Source organism: Glycine max, chromosome 4 (assembly GCF_000004515.6).
Source record: "Glycine max cultivar Williams 82 chromosome 4, Glycine_max_v4.0, whole genome shotgun sequence".
NCBI classification, from domain to species: domain Eukaryota; kingdom Viridiplantae; phylum Streptophyta; class Magnoliopsida; order Fabales; family Fabaceae; genus Glycine; species Glycine max.
This window is the reverse complement of record NC_016091.4, coordinates 39,668,717-39,680,510: the sequence shown is the minus strand read 5'-3', so window position 1 is coordinate 39,680,510 and position 11,794 is coordinate 39,668,717. Positions and strand designations below refer to the sequence as shown.

General features: G+C 30.4%; 1 protein-coding gene across 1 annotated transcript; it reads right to left on the bottom strand.

The window, feature by feature from the left end:
- Positions 1-818: 818 nt before the first annotated feature.
- LOC100793553 (uncharacterized) lies at positions 819-5,036 on the bottom strand. The gene is made up of 3 exons (XM_003522951.5): positions 4,261-5,036; positions 3,092-3,248; positions 819-2,600 (listed from the first exon to the last, which is right to left on the bottom strand). The coding sequence occupies exons 2-3, from the start codon at positions 3,240-3,242 to the stop codon at positions 1,183-1,185; spliced, it is 1,569 nt and encodes a 522-aa protein (XP_003522999.1). The 5' UTR covers positions 3,243-3,248; positions 4,261-5,036; the 3' UTR covers positions 819-1,182.
- Positions 5,037-11,794: the final 6,758 nt, after the last annotated feature.

The following is an 11,794-nucleotide window of genomic DNA, read 5'->3' as shown; positions in this document are numbered from 1 at the left end:
TAAAAAATTAAAATAATATAATCACGTAATACTAAACATTTATAAAATAAAATTAATATAATTATAATATATAATTTTTTTTCGATTTATATAACAAAATTTGAAACCGAATTAAACAGCAAAAAGTACATGATTTTTCAAGTTTTTCTAATTTTAGTGATTTTTTATTTTTTTTAAGAATTTAATGGTTTATAAGATTTGATTCGATTTTAAATACATTATTGGTGGTAATACAATAGTCAAAATTTACCAAACAAGATAAATAATTAAAATTAATTATAATATATAACTTTTTATTTGCTAATGAATTAGTATATTATTTTAATATAGTCAATCACGTTTCGTCTTCTATAAATTTATATACAAACAATTTATAGATAGATAAATAGAATTACTTATAATATATAATCTTTTATTTGCCAAATGATCATTATAAATATATTCTTATTATTTTAAGTTATATACCATAAATGCTATATTATTATTTTATGGAAATTGATTAAACAAAACGTATTTTTAATATTTTCATTTAAAAAAATAGGAAAAATAAGAAGTCAGGACAAACATTTTTTAAATCTTAAAAATTGAAAAATGACAAATATTTTCATAAAGAAAACAGAATAAAAAAGAGAAAAAAAAAAACGATTCTCAAACCAAACGCCTAGAAATCAATAAGCTTTAACATTCCTAAAAGTCAATAATTCCAAGAAATAAATATTACCATGTTCCATTCTCGAGAATCAACTTTTAATTTGTAAAATAAACACATTCTAAGTGTTTCCGCTAGGACTTAATTAAATGAATGAAAGAAAGCAATATACCATTGAGAATTTTCATTAACGATTAAATAATGCCAAATTACATCATAAAACCGGAACTCTTCCTTCAGTGATGGTTTCTTTTCCACCAACTATTTCCTCCCTCCAATCTTATATCCCACCTCAAAGTGGAAACTCATAAATTAAGGAATAAGAAATTTTACAGTTCCAAACGGACTTGAAAAGAATATACGAGACAACACAACTCAGAAAGACCAAATCACCTTCCAAAACACTATTTTACAATGAAGGTTTACTTTTTGAATCTTAATGTCAAATATACAAAAACAAAAATCGAAGTCTGATCACCCTTAGCAGAGAATGCTAACTGAGATTCGCTTCACATAAAAGCCTGGGAGATTGCTCAAGCTCTTCTAATGTCTTGCCTTCGTCCATCACCAAAAACCTCTTCTATCATGTTGCATGTAGGTACGAAGTCAATCTTATTTTTAGAGCATGATACAAATCCAGAATCCCACACTTTTGCATCACAATGCTCCAAAACATATCCTTGGCTATAACCATTGTTTACCCCATTATAGTTACCACACCAATGATCACCATTCTCAGTATTCACCTTAGTCTCCTGTGAGGCAACTCCTACATCTGATGATGTGCATGAATCTTCTTTAACTTTTCCATCACATGAATCCTGCCAAATAGGCTGATCCTGGGGTTGAATTAGAGGGGAACCACTAGAATGATGCATCTCTATAGGATCGTATTGGGAATCATCATCTATGTTCTTATTGGTAAAATCCACTGTTTCATTAGCTGCGCAAGTTTCATCAGCGGCATACTCATTATAGGCTTGCAGATCATTATTGTGGCAGTCAGCCATACAAGTCTCATCATGACATACAGGGGACTCAGCAACAGAGTCCTCGTCTTCCTCTCGAGTTGCAATATCATTGCCCTCACTACCTTGCCATTCATCATTATCACTGTCAATGCTTAACAGGTCGTTCCTGTTCTGCTCTGCCCTCCTTTGAAGCATGAAGACATTAAAGTAGTAACTCACTATTTCCTTTTTGGTTCGTGAAGGAAAAGCAATGGAAAGATAGTTCCAGAAGTTCTTGTCAAGGGATACTGGATTATTGAAAACAACCTCGTGAAATAGCTGTTCATCCTCAGCACTCCAATTTTCTGCCACTTGTTCTCCCATGTTAGTGAATCCCAATTCAGTGAATTTCTCAACCCCAAATGTTTTTATATGTTTTTCTCTTTCTTCAGCAATATGTTGTCTGACACATCTCATGGAACCCTGGTCTTCACAGCTACAGTCAGTACTTGCCTTTCCAACTTCATCATCATTGCTAGACAATTCCATCTGAGGCATAGGGATTACACAGGTCCCCATCAGTCTTTTTTCAGTTTCGTCAATGTGCCCAACAGTAAAGTCTGAAACTGAAACAGCATCAGAGGCATTTGGCCTATTAGTGGCACCCAAAATATCCCATGCTGGAACATCAGCTTGATGATCAGATCCAACAGATACAGGTTTACGGGGAGAGTGTTCAAGGAGTATGGAGTAGATGTCCTCATAGCGGGTTAATGTCCTTATCGGCCGCTCTGGACTAAAATACTCCGGAAAAAGGGACAGATGTAAAGGTGGTTCTAGGTGGAGATCTTCAATTGTGCCACTGGTGGCCCAAGAAGAAGCAGGAATATCTATTACAGGAAAGCTTGTTTCAGAGTTCCCAGCCCCTGTAGGAAGTTCACCAAAACTTTCACCTCCAAGCTTCTCAATACCTTCACTACTACATTGTGTACATCCATCCTCTAGAAATAATTAGACTATATCAAAATGTATTCAATGAAGTTTAAAATAAAAATATAATAGGCATAAAAAAACACCAAATAGTCCTTCAATTTGCCCCTTTCAAGGTATGTGCCACAAGATGTCAGAATACAGTGGCATTCAGATGTACTTTTTAATGTTCAAGCAGGGTAATAGATGAATGATAGCTAAGTTTTGCCGGAAAAAAGTAAGAAAATATGACAATAAGTCACAAGCTACTCTCTAATCCTACTATATAATATAATGAAATCACCCAAAATGTGGGATAAAAGAAGCAAAAATAAGACAGTAGAATAACTCTAAACTCTGAAGCACAGTTTAAGATGGTTGACTAATAAATCAGACTTGAACTACAGTGATTATCTAAAAAGTCAATTAATTACAAACTTGAAACTCGTTGAAATGCATATTTTTTATTCCAAATTTTGCAGCTGATGCTCAAACATGGAGTGGTCATCAACTAATCACCCACCTGAAGTTTTTGGCATACGGGAATGGCAATCATCATCGGGGAAAACAGATTCTGATAATGAAAAAAGCTCAGTGCTTGGTCCTGCATGTTTTGGGTGTTTGAAAGACCCCTCAAGTATTTCCTCAGCATCAAAAGAACGCTTCTGCACCATGATTACCTGCAGGACAGGATTGAATAAAGAATAAGACAACAACCTTCATGCATCAAAGTACATTATTCTGGTTAAGTAAAACAATTTGAGATGAGGGATGATGCATGCAATATAACAACATTTGTGCGCTAACTGAAACATTGCTACAAGATTTCTTTTGAAGAGATAATGCATGCAATATAACAACATTTGCCAGCTAACTCAGACATTGCTACAAGAATTCTTTTGAATAAAAAAGGTAAGAACTAAACGTTCAGTGAAACATCTACAACATATCTCAGTATTGTCCAGTCTTAGATTAATACTAGTAAATGATCCCACATTTCAGTTGCACAACAAATATTCAAGGCTTGATATAAGGAAATATGTAAATTATCAAGGTCCACTATCCTCTGTCAGTATACTCAAACAACTTAACCGATATCAGATATCGGTTTGCAACCCTCCAACACTTAATTCAAAGACATGCACTTCAGAACTTTATTCGCCAGTTGGTTGTATTGCCTAAAAAATAAAGAACATGCCGACAATAAAAACTGCTACAACAAAAATCACTTGAGCATATTACAGAACTAACAAACATACCACAGTTAGTAGAAGAAATACTATATACAACAGCAACAAGAACATTAAGTAGAAGACTAGGTGTTGACCCCCAGTCCTGGATAAGAATATCTTCTATTCAAGTCACTGTTACTCTGACATTATAACATTGATATCATAACCATAAAATGCTAGTGGGCCCAATCACCTAGGCAACATTTCCTTACACAATCAGAGCCCAGTGAACACCATTAGCAATTGCAACATTTGGGGACAATTTGGTAAATTGACATTATTTATTATTTACTCTAAAAAAGAAGACACCCACACCACTGCCAAAACATGGACCAGAAAATTTTTTAAAAAAATACAATAAAATAAAATGCAAGAAATTTCCATATTAAAGCAAACACAAAAACAATAATTGCCACCAATAACAATACCAACAACAATAATAATAATCCGTTTATTATACCTTAAACCAGTCTCCGTCAAATTTTATGGCACACGGCTGAATCGGACAATTAATGCCTCTAATTGGATGTAATCAAACAGGAGAACCCTAATTACTCAAGGAATTGAAATTTCCCCAAAGAAATCCAACGAAACAACAAAAGCCCCAATTTCAGAAAACCCTAACCCTAGATCTTTTCAAATCCAACGAGAACGATGGACAAATATTACGATTCGAACCGAATCGAATAACCCGACGCGAGATCTAACAACCCAAACCAAGTTTCAGAAGGATCGAACCCAAATCAAACACGATTCGAAAATAATTAACCCAAAATCGCAAAAAACGGGACGAGACGACAAAGACCCAGAACCCAAATCAAATAAAAAATGTCCCCTACCAGATCCCGTATCGGGAAAAACAGATCCGCGACGGAAACCCTAAAAACGGATCCAGCGCACCGACCTGGGAAAAATTGGGATCGATCGGCGCAGAAAATCAAGAGCTAGCGAGAGGCGGAATCGATTAGAGAGGTGGCGTTAAGATTGGGGGAGGAATCAAGAGAGAGAGAGAGAGGAAAGCAATCGAGATCGGAAAAACGCGGCTAAAGGCGAAAGGGGGAAAAAGCTAGGGTTAGCTTTTTTTTTTTTGGAAAAGAATATAAGTGGATGAAACGACACCGTATTATTGTTGTGTGTGTATGTGTGTGAAGTGTGAATTATAGGAAATGCCCCTCATGTGTTGCGTTTGGTGTGTGAGGGGATGCGCTGCGAGTGCGGTATATATGGGACAGTGTGGGAACGAGCTTGAGGGTAGATTCCGAATCATAATTATCATTGCTGAAAATGGTGATCCGACACGTGGCACTCTGTGAATGCATAACTTTGTGTTTTCTTTTCTGACTTTTCCCTTTTACGGGCCAACGTGATTTTTGTGGGTGGGGGAATCTGGGGACAATAATAGGGGGCTTTTATTTTTATTTTTATTTTTTTGTCTTTTATTTAATTAGATATTTTAAATTTTTTATTTGATATTCAAATAATTTTCTTTCACGATCTATCATAAAGATAAAGTGACACATATGATTTTGATTTTATGTTCAACTCTAACATCAAACTCCAGACATTAATTAAAGGATCTAAATGTTAAATTATTTATGGAAACAACTTATTTATATTCTTTTAATATTCCTATTTTTTAACACACCTTATCATTATTGATCTTTATTGTTATATGTTGATGATGATTCATCTGTGATTCTAATTCTTTGGGTTTTGCATACGATAGTAATACACTTTTTGGCTTTTTTATTATATAACTTTAATGCTAAGGATTTTTTAATTTTGTGTGTTTTATTCTGTGTTAGTGATTTTACGATAATTATACACAATTAATTTTGCATGTTATATTTATCAATCTAAAGTCATGTTTGGAACATGAAAATTGCCTTGAAGTGTACATTGTGTTTGGCATTAATTAATATATGAGACAAAATTAAGTTCGAAGTCAGACTTGAGTCTAAGTTCCTATACGTTAAAGCTACATTTTGTTACTTTTGCATGAGCAAATTTTGTTTGTGTACATATTAATATAAAATCTTCTTAACTCAATTTTATTACGTATATATAATTATATATTATATATAATAAGATATAAATTAATTGATATTAGGTGTAAGATTTAATAAAATTATATTTTTAATAACTTTTAAAAATATTAAATTTTATCAATCCAGTATCAAATTAAAAAATTCTCATGAAATATATTGAGTTTACAAAATTTATATACTATATAAAACGGTTTTTTAACTGTATAATATAGCACACAATGAGAGTAATTAATGATTTGTGTTTATGTAATTTAGATTAATATATATTACTAATAATTGTTTCAAAACAATGATTATACTTTCTAATTTAGATCAATATGTTCAGGTCAATGGCAAGTTCTTGGTACGATATGAGTTGGGGCTCTTAGGTCTTCCATCTACTCTCTTATGGGCAAATTGACCAAAGCGGATTCCTTTTAGAAACTTATTCCTAAAAAGGGTCTATTTAACCACCCATTTTTTGGAAAAATGAGTTGACCAAATTCTCTTCGAGAATTTGTCAGGGAATTCTTCATTCAATCTCGAACATTTTGACATATTATGAGTCTCAAACGGACATCCTCTCAAAAGTTATACTCGTTTCAAGTTAAAAAAAATTCCATAAAAAAAGCATTTCGCAAAACCCGTCACGTGGACCGTGTCTCGCCATCTTCACTAGCGAGTTCCCCAGTTGCTGCCACGTGTACAACTCGTCAGTTCCACTGATGAAATCCCTCCAAAAACTGACCCCCTCTGAAAAAGTTTCGAAACATACCTCTTCTAGAAATAAGTTTATTGCTTTGGTCAATTCCCCCCCCCCCCCCCCCTAACACCTCTTAATCTATAAAAAAAAGCCTTTTTACTTTTAATCAAAATAATAAATATATATTTCTTATTTATTGAATAGATTTATTTTGGTGGAAGATATATTATAGGAATCTTTATTTATATATATATAAAGGAAGTAGGTGGAGGTAGTTTTAGAATATAAAAGAAAATAGGTGGGGTAATTTTGGAAAAATAGTTTGCAATGATATTAAAAAAATTGTAGATTTTAATTGATTAGAACTAAAAATACAATTTTATTATTAAAACATGTTTAATTCTATTTAGTAGTTCAAACGTTATAAATTTGTAACATCAAACTTTCAATCTGTAGTGATAATGACTACTAAAAGCATTCTTGATAATAGAATATCAATAGAGTGTCTATGAATAATAGTTGTTGGTTCTTAAGTATCACACTTAGAAAAAAATTTAATATACCATCTATAGTGAGAGCTTGCAAGAATTAAGAACGACTCTTCTCAATTGCAATGGTTTGAGGTAATTTCAATTCAGTTTATTTTGCTTTTGTTTCTATAATGTGTTTTTATTTAATTCTAAAAGCACAATGAATATCGATTTTTTCCAACATTCAATAATGATTTAAAAAATAATAAACTTTAATTGATTGGAAAACCCATTAAAAAAATTGTTTAACAAAAATTACACAAAATAGTACTTATATGTGTCTCTTGGATCTTTATGTATTTTTTTATATAATGAATTATTTTTTTATTACTTTAATCATAATACATTTTTCATGTTTGTTGCAATGTTAACCTATTTTTTGTTGTTGAAGAAATATGTTGAACTTCCTAAGCATTTTTAATTGAATATGTTGTATTGTTTTTTATTATTGGTAAGTTATTAAATAATTGATTATTGGATAATCTCTATTTTTTTAAAAATATTTTCTTTATTAAATTTTTAACTAATTTTAGTTTTTTCCTAGCTAAGTTTTGTTTAGCTACATTTCCAAACAAACACAAGACATGTATTTTGGAAGATTAGGAAAGGTGTGTGTAGTCGACTTACCGACAATTAAAAGAAAAAAAAATGAATGTATCAACTTACCAACAATTAAAATGTAATTTCATAACGTATTCATACTAATTTTTCAATAACTATGGGATTAAAATGTATGAGTAAATGGAAGAAAAAAATATATGAATGTGAGAGAGAAATGAAAAGGTTGTGATGGGAAAAAGAACATCAAATAATCATTTGAAATATTACGTTTTATTATTGGTAGATAATTCATATATAAGATTTTCATTTCATATACATTTTTTAATTTTATTATAAATAAAAAATCAATCCATGTAATCAATCATCATTTTTTTCATCTAGTTGATTGTGTCTCCTTGAGATACAATGACTAATACATCATCATCTTATGGATACTTGCCTCTTGTATGAGTAAGTAGCTTTTTACATATCAAATTCATTTTTTTACTTTTTATTACTTTAATCATATTACAAGATTTTTCCTGCCTATTCTAATGTAAAAATAGAAAAAATGGAGTTTAAAAATAGAATAAAATAAAAACTATTTTTCAATACTTGATAATTCAAAAAATTAACTATACTAACCACTATGCATAAAAAAATGTTGTAGCCACTTACACAATTAACACTATTAAATATTATAATTAATGTCTTCTCACTATAATCTAATATAAAATAACAATTATGCAGTGTATATTAATGTGTGCACTATTTTCCGTTTTTAGATTTATGGTTCCTCCATTTCTCCTCACGCTTTCAACCTTAGCATGACTATAGTTAAATAATTTTAGATAAGTTCAATTTTAAAGAATTTTTTAATTTGTATTATCTTCTCATCTTTCTTCCTATTTTTTTCTTCTTCTTTCAATTGTGTTTGTAGAAATTGTTGGATTTGATTTGTGTTTTGTTCATGCTTTAGTTTGTGTTTTGTATACACTAGTTTTTATACAGGATAATTGTTCTTCTACAACCTTACTCCATTTCATAAATATCAGTATTTCTTATTCTATATGAGTAGTGACTGTTGTTGGAGAAAGAATATTAATAAATAATTACACCAAAGTTAAACCAACAAACTTGGTTACATGATTTTGAGAAAATAAGGGTAGATTTTTAGTATTGATGTTCAAGTTATAACAATGTCACTTTTAGCTATATTGATAATTTATTAATATAAAAGGCTTGACTTATTCAACAACTTTTGATTCAATTGCAAAAAAAATAATAAATTGCTTATTTTAATATGTTAAAGTTTAATCTTTTTTTGTTCTTTATGTCTGTCATTTTACTGCTTTTTTATCTTATATTTGTATCCTTATTGTATAAGTTTTTCCCATATATTCTTATATGTTTACTTTACTACTATATTATAAATATTGTATTTATTTTATCTTTTTTCATTATTTTGAGTATAAAAAAATCCAATAATTTTACTTTTTTATATATTCAATGTACAGTATATATTTTTAGTTTAATAGATCAAAGAGACCTAATTATTGTTATAATATATTATATTAAGAGACTTGATATTTACTTTTAAAAAAAAAAAAAACAAATTGACTGCGTCAAGGATAATTACTAAACAATTTTGATAAAACTAAGTTAATAATAATCATAAATAGAATCATTTATAGATAATAAATTAAATATTCCATAATTTATAATACCGACTAAATTTAATATAAAGAAATAAAAAAAATACAAATCAAACAATAATAATAGTTGTAGAGATTATGTAATAATGTAGTTATTATTAATAATAATGTTATCTTTTTTACTTCACTTAAAATGAGAAAAAATAATGACTTATGAATATAACATGTAATAATATTAAAAAATTATTGACACATATAAATAATGACTCTTATGTATAAGTAATCCTTATAATAGTTAAATTATTATATATAAAATTTGAAACATATAACAATTCTTATAAAGACAAATAAACTTAAAAAAAGTCATGAAATAATAATAATAATAATAATAATAATAATAATAATAATAATAATAATAATAATAATAATATATACTTGATGTTCAATTATACATTTTATTTTCAAAAGTTAATGAATACACAATTAATTCTAAAGATTATATTTTCATAGAATACCATTTTTCACTATAAATAGACAAACAATTCATTGAACAATTCATGATTATGTTTTTTTTCCATCGAGTTGATCATAAAATATAAAGAATACAATGACAATTGTATGAACATCTTTTGGAAACAAAAATTACATGAAATTTTACTTATGTGTCCTTTGGATCTGCTAGTATTTTGTGTATACATAATTTATTTTTTAAATTTTTTATTACTTTAATCATGTAATTTATTTTTAAGCATCTTTATCAAACATATATTGTAAAAAAATTATTATTTTTTAATTTCTTATTTCTTTTTATTTTCTGCCGCAATACATTTCTTCAAAATTTGGTGGCAATTTTCTCCGATTGGTCAAAAGGAAATTTATGTTTATCATAAAAGGGGGAAGAAAACAGGACTGTCAAAGTAGCACTAAAAATCAGAGGGATAAAGAGACATATCTTGGTGGACAATGGTATGAATTTCTCAAAGAAGATAGATTGAGAAAATGAGACAAGTTGTAATTTTGGTTCATTAACAATCATTGAAATCTTTATGTTCAAATTATTAGAATGATATACATTAATATCCAAAATACATGGAAAAACTACAACCAATCAGTGTTGCAAACCGTTCAGAGAATTGCAACAATGTCGCAGTCACAGAAAGGGGCAAATCTTCGACTCCCACTGCTATTACTAACCTCGAATGCTGGTTTGAGCTGACTCATAAAGGAATGCCACCAATGGACAAGCCAACCCAACAAGAGAAATTTGAGGAAACAAATTTGCATAAATGAAACCCTAAGTGCTCACAATTTAGAGAAAAAGACAGTCTTTCAAGGGTCATAAAATTCACATTGCTAATGTTAATACACTTCACCAACAACAACTGTCATGTAGATAATCTGTTAACAACGTTTATATATACTTAATTGACAAAAATGATCCAATTGAACCATTTTAGATAATTGGAGATTCTAATTAAATCACTTAATAATTAGAAGACCTAATTGAACATTAAAAATACATTAGAAGACCTAAACAATAATTTAGCCAAAATAAAATAGAGATTAACCGCTAGATTAAAAATAAAATAATCTAATTTTATAAAAATGAAGGAATCCCCTGAGACTAGAAAATCTCTTGCTAATGCATTGAGTAGCAAATATATCCAAAGGCTAAAAAATATTATGCACGGTGCAGGACCTATATGGCTTTTCCATGTTAGCCCGCGTCATATAACATGTCAATGTGATGAGTGTAATGTTTTCAAACTTTAAAGCCGTTAGTGTAGAAATAGAAAAACCAGTAGTGTTATGTGTAATTAAAAAAATCATTTGGAGCAAGGTGTTTCTTATGTGGTGAGGGTAATTTGGAGCAAGGTGTTTCTTCAACAGCGGGTTCTGAAGGGGAAGATTCACACTCTTATGCCTCGCTGGAGCTAGGGGAACAAGGAGGTTGGCCGGAGGAATCATTTGGAGACTTAAGGAATATTCTGGTGAAGGGGGTTGGGGAGGAAGTCAACGTGGTCAAATGTAGTACAAATCTTGGAAGTAACCGAGAACAAAAGCATGTTAATGGACAAAAGGCATTTAATGTGGTGAGCATTGGTGACATCGAGCAGTGCAACAAGGTGGAGGAAGGTGTTTATGTTCAGGAAGTAGGAGAAAAGGCGTGTTTGTGAACCCGTCTCAAATGGTTGCACACGTTCTAATGTCCCGTTTTGGGAGAAGTAACATTTTCTTACTTTTTTAAATGAACCTATGAACCTACGTTGGAGGGGTCGTGAACGAGGAAACAAACCCGCTAAAAATAGCTCTCAGAGCCATCATGAAAAAGAGAAATTTGCTTTTAAGGGAATGAAAAAGCAGGTGGCGTTTGGGAGTTGTGCTATGTTTCCCTGATGCTGTAATGAAAGCTTTGAGTGTGCAGGTGGAATCATGACAAGCTGGTCTAGGAGGGGTGTAATGTGTTTAGTTGGGTAATATCAATCTGGTCAAGTTGGGGATTAAGTTTCTGTGTTTTTTATTTTTGAATTTGTAATGT